At 36.7% G+C, this 5,342-nt stretch overlaps 1 protein-coding gene across 1 annotated transcript; it reads left to right on the forward strand.

The window, feature by feature from the left end:
• Positions 1-701: 701 nt before the first annotated feature.
• LOC105180302 (subtilisin-like protease SBT5.6) lies at positions 702-4,338 on the forward strand. Its single transcript, XM_011103971.2, has 9 exons — positions 702-797; positions 894-1,098; positions 1,345-1,533; positions 1,684-1,795; positions 2,002-2,563; positions 2,739-2,833; positions 2,920-3,265; positions 3,377-3,590; positions 3,689-4,338. The coding sequence occupies exons 1-9, from the start codon at positions 714-716 to the stop codon at positions 4,210-4,212; spliced, it is 2,331 nt and encodes a 776-aa protein (XP_011102273.1). The 5' UTR covers positions 702-713; the 3' UTR covers positions 4,213-4,338.
• The last annotated feature ends 1,004 nt before the right edge of the window (positions 4,339-5,342 follow it).

Here is a 5,342-nt window from a genome sequence, read left to right on the forward strand (position 1 = left end):
TAATTTCGACTTTTTTATTATTATACAAAGACTTTTGACATTTCAATTATCCTTGTCCAAAACTGAAGTTAAATTTAAAAAAAAAAAAAAAGAAAGAAAATCAACGTGTGGAGAAAATGAAACTTCATATAATTTTTTCGTTCATCAAATGTACAAATATTCCCATGCCGGACGGAGAATAATGAAACTTAATTATTTTCAAGGGGGGAAAGAAAAGCATTATTGAATAAATAAATGATCAAGTCAGAATGCTGTTGGTGATGAAATGGTATGATTTAGAAGTTGACTAAGGAATGTAATTAGATTAATTAAAGTAAACAATCGAAATTTTAGTCTGCAAGCGGCAAACATTTTAATGTTTCCGAGGAAACTACTTCTGAGAAGATGAAATAAATCTGAATTGTATCAAGTATAAACCTTAAATTAAACATCCTTAAAGTGGGCAAGTTGGACTTTTATAAAATAAAGAATTAAAATTAAATCATGGTGATCAGTTTAATTTACAAGTTAAAGGAATTATTCAACCTTGATTTGTGAGAAGCTGAAATAGTCTAATGAATAGCTTTTTTCTACTCCATATGGAATGAAGGCATGAATCCCACTCCGTACGTTTCAAATATATAATTAAGACAGTTCTATGCCTAGAATTGTATATAAATCGTGACGAACCAGCTGGAAGAATAATCAGGCAAGTTGGTTCGAGTTCAGGAAGAATGAACAATCAGTACTATGTCGTCCTCATTGTATCCCTTCTAATTCTACTTGTCAATGTCTCAACTTCATCCGCTCAACGACAGGTTTTGTTATTGATCATCATTATTGATTCTACCAGCATAGCTACCTATTAAGGTTTGAGGTACGTACTGATCGATCAAGTCTTTAATTTGCCACAGGTGTACATAGTTTACCTGGGAGAGCATCGGCATAGCCATAGCGGGAAGCAAACATGGGAAGAAATAGAAGAGATGCACCACTCGTATTTGCAGGCTGTGAAGGGGTCCAAGGAGGAAGCAAAAGCCTGCATTATTTACAGCTACAAGAACGTCATCAATGGCTTCTCGGCCTTGCTCACCCCTCAAGAAGCCGCTACAATATCAGGTGCTAGTTAGCTTGCCTATAAAAGGAAAATTCTAATTCAGACCAGATTTCACTTGTATTTAAACAAATTATATGGCAAGTGTAATATATTTACTGTGTGTATAATTCAGAAAAAGTGATGAATTATATGAAAAATATATCACGCTTGTTTTTTAATTGATTTGTATAAACAAAATACTGTAATTAAAATTATAGGATGAAATGGTAGTGTATTAAATTTGTTGGTTTAATTTAATTGTTGGGCAGAGATGGAGGGTGTGATTTCAGTGTTCCATAGCCACCCCACGAAGTCAAGGCTTCACACAACCAGATCATGGCATGGCATGAGCTTGCTCGAAGCTAATTGGGATGCTACACGACAACCTATTAATCCAGGCCGATTCTTGCGTAGAGCTGGATATGGCAAGAATGTCATTGTTGGGGTATTGGATAGTGGTAATTAATATAAATGCGCATATAAATAAAAAAATAATTGAATAAGATATATATATATATATATATTATAACAATTTACTATGATCCTTTTCTGTTATTTTATAATAGTGAAAATCTTATCTAAATTTATAATCTTAATTCTTTCATCAGGCGTGTGGCCAGAGTCTCAGAGCTTCAATGATGAGGGGATGGAACCTATTCCATCATCGTGGAAAGGGATTTGCGAGAGTGGTGTGGCTTTCAATTCTTCTCATTGTAATAGGTGTATTTTTATTCTAATTTCAACAATAATTCTTTGCATTAAATGCATTTTTTTGTTTTGTAACTTAGCTTATTTGATATTTCGTCCTTTAATTCTTGGTTTTATATTTTTTTTAATATTTGTAATTTTAATTATTATTCACCACGTACGGTGCCATTTGAAAAAAAAAAGAAAGAGAATCTAAGAGTTGGCATATTATTTGACAGGAAACTGGTAGGAGCGCGCTACTATTTGAAAAGTTACGAGGCCAATTTCGGGCCCCTTGACCCGAAACTGGACTTCCGATCACCGAGGGACATCAATGGTCACGGTACTCACACGTCATCAACCATAGGTGGCAGGAGAGTCCGCAATGCCGCCGCAATAGGGGGTTTTGGCTACGGAACCGCCACCGGGGGCGCCCCACTGGTGCGTCTAGCCATCTACAAAGTCTGTTGGCCGATTCCAGGACAAACACCGGCGGAAGGAAATACATGCCTGGATGACGACATGCTTGCCGCTTTTGACGACGCCATCGCCGACGGGGTTCAAGTGATAAGTGTTTCAATTGGGAGGAACACTAGCACGCCCTACATCCAGGATGGTATTGCCATTGGATCGTTGCATGCCGTGAAGCGTAACATTGTGGTAGCTTGTAGTGCTGGGAACTCAGGTCCTACGCCGTTTACCGTCACGAATGTTGCTCCCTGGATCATCACTGTTGGAGCGAGCAGCATAGATCGGGTCTTTTCGTCACCTGTCCTGCTTGGAAACGGCGCCCAAGTACAGGTTTGTATATAGTAATTCCTTTTTAAGATGAAAAATAAGGGACAATTAAGACAGTATTTTGAATAAGTGTTTGATATACAATAAAAGTATGCATAAATTTTGAAAAGTAACATTAAAGTTATATTTTATATTACAAAGTTCCTCACTAGTAAATTCTTCTAATTGATATCATTAGGGACAATCAATCACTCCATTCAAGAAGGGGACGTATCCCCTTGTTTACGCAGCAGATGTAGAAATTCCAGGCACCACGACAACTCTTACAAATGGGTTTGGACTCGTTCATTTTTCCTTTTTTTTATTAATGATCGATTATAATTACATTATGTATTTTTTGTTTGAACAATATTTTACAGACTATGCCTTAATGGTACACTCTCACCACGTCTTGTGAGAGGAAAAGCTGTTTTCTGCTGGAGAGGAGATACTTTCCAGGCACTGGAAGTGCAAAGAGCGGGTGGCGTAGCAACTGTGCTTGGAAACGTGTTTGACGGAATAGGGGTCATCGGCAGGCCGTATTTGATTCCGGGGACTGTCGTCCCTTCTAATCAAACACTCGGTATTTACAATTACATTGCAACTCATCTAAACCCCACAGCAACTTTGACTCCAGCAAAGACTTTGATAGGCACCAAGCCAGCTCCATTCATGGCTGCTTTCACCTCCAGAGGCCCTAACTTTATCGAACCCAATATTCTAAAGGTACCGCAAATTAATTGCACTAACATCCTTTAAAAGCTTATATGTTTTGCATAATTTTTTAACAAAGTACTATATATGATCTTCATACATAATTATTTCTTGTATTTGCAGCCTGATATTACCGCTCCAGGGCTGAATATTCTGGCAGCCTGGAGCGAGGCTTCTTCTCCTCTAAACGTGCCTTCCGACCGTCGAGTTGTTAAGTTCCAAATCGATTCTGGAACGTCTATGGCGTGCCCTCATGTCGCAGCAGTAGCTGCACTTCTCAAGGCCATACATCCAGACTGGAGTAGCGCGGCTATAAGATCTGCCCTTATGACCACCGGTAAATTGCATATACAAACCTACTTCGGGTTAATCATCGTCGAAAACAATTGAGTTGATGAAAATTGTATTACATTCTAATCTTTTTCCTGTTTGCAGCAAAACTAAGCAACAATGTAGGCAAGCCAATAACAGATTCACTCGGAAATACTGCTACGCCATTCCAATACGGGGCAGGCCACATCCAGCCATCAAAAGCTGCTGATCCGGGACTCGTATATGATGCTTCTTACACTGATTATCTCCTGTTCCTGTGCAGCAGCAGCAGTAATTTACTGGATCCATCTTTCACCTGCCCCCAAGTTTTACCTTCTCCGAGCAATTTTAACTATCCGTCACTTGCAATTTCTAATCTGAGAAGCGTTTTGACGGTCAGGAGAAGTGTTACAAATGTAGGCATGGGAAACTCGACGTATTCAGTAACGATCAATCCGCCACCTGGTTACTCGGTCCGAATTTCACCGGCGACCTTGTATTTCGGTGCAGCAGGGGAAAAGCAGAACTTCAGCATTACAGTGAGAGCTGGACGTGCTGCCAGGAGAAATGTGTTTGCATTTGGTTGGTATAGTTGGAGTGACGGGATTCATCTAGTAAGAAGTCCAATTTCAGTATCAAAGGCATAATTGGAATATTTCTCCATTTTGCCAGTTTAACGATTGTTGCTGGTCGTGCCGCTTTCTTTTCTTTCTTTCCAATTTTATTTTTATTTTTTCCTGTTTTTTTGGGTATTATGCTCCTCAATAATTATGTATTTGTAATTACCGGACGAAGCGCCAAATATTAAATGTAGAATATAACTTATATATGTCGTATACATATAATAATTTTTTTTTAATCAAATTAAATTTGGTCGAACCAAACCAATCACAAAATACTATAATATAATGAAGGATTTTGAATACTTTGAATTTAAAATTATCTAAATAAATTTAAATAATTTATTATTAAGAATTTGAAATTCATCAATGTAAATGCACTATGATTGAATGAATCATTTAGCTTCAAAATCAAATACAAGAGTACTTAATTAATTAAATTTACATACTCTCAAATGGTGTATAACTTAACATGACATTTGAATTATAACTATTAATAAATTAAAAATACAAGAGCTATATAGTCTTCATTTTAATCAAGAAATATATCGTGGGCTCGCTCCACGTCCAGTTGAAAGTTCAAACTGATGCAGACTTCAGTTTTCATCGTTTCGTCGATTTCTTTTTTGTTTGTTTTTTTTGGTCCATATGTATGATTTTATTTATTTGGTCAATTCTGTCTGGTACTCACTAGTTCATGTCGTACACTGGAAACTTGGTAGAGAAATTATATTCTAGATTATATCTATAAAGGAGTTGAGTAACGGTCCATCGACTCGATAGCTTAGTCTCTTAGTCTAGGAAGTGAGTCGGGAATGTATATTGAGAAATTTTTACTTCGATCAAGTTGGGTCAGACCTGAACCAATTATATGTTAATTGTAATATATTTATTGTATAATTGGTGTGTAGTTCAGAATAAGTGATCAATCACATGACAAGTGTATAATTTTAGAAAAAGTGATCAATCACATTATAAGTGTATCACATTAATTTGATTTCATCTAATTTAATTTGGATAAGATTTCTTCATGTATGTTTGTGCATGCAAGCAATTCAATCAAGTTTGGTTGATTTGACCATACCTTTTCACACAACTTTTCTCATACAAGTGAAGGATGATTTGGTATCCAATTCAAATCTTATATTATTAAATGA

This window comes from Sesamum indicum, unplaced genomic scaffold, assembly GCF_000512975.1.
Source record: "Sesamum indicum cultivar Zhongzhi No. 13 unplaced genomic scaffold, S_indicum_v1.0 scaffold00603, whole genome shotgun sequence".
Classification (NCBI taxonomy): Eukaryota; Viridiplantae; Streptophyta; class Magnoliopsida; order Lamiales; family Pedaliaceae; genus Sesamum; species Sesamum indicum.

Bases quoted from the DNA above. Each gene is read 5' to 3' on its own strand.
- LOC105180302 (XM_011103971.2), top strand. From the start codon at position 714: ATGAACAATCAGTACTATGTCGTCCTCATTGTATCCCTTCTAATTCTA. The intron at 798-893 runs GTTTTGTTATTG...AATTTGCCACAG, and splicing joins CTTCATCCGCTCAACGACAG to GTGTACATAGTTTACCTGGG. The intron at 1,796-2,001 runs GTGTATTTTTAT...ATTATTTGACAG, and splicing joins AATTCTTCTCATTGTAATAG to GAAACTGGTAGGAGCGCGCT.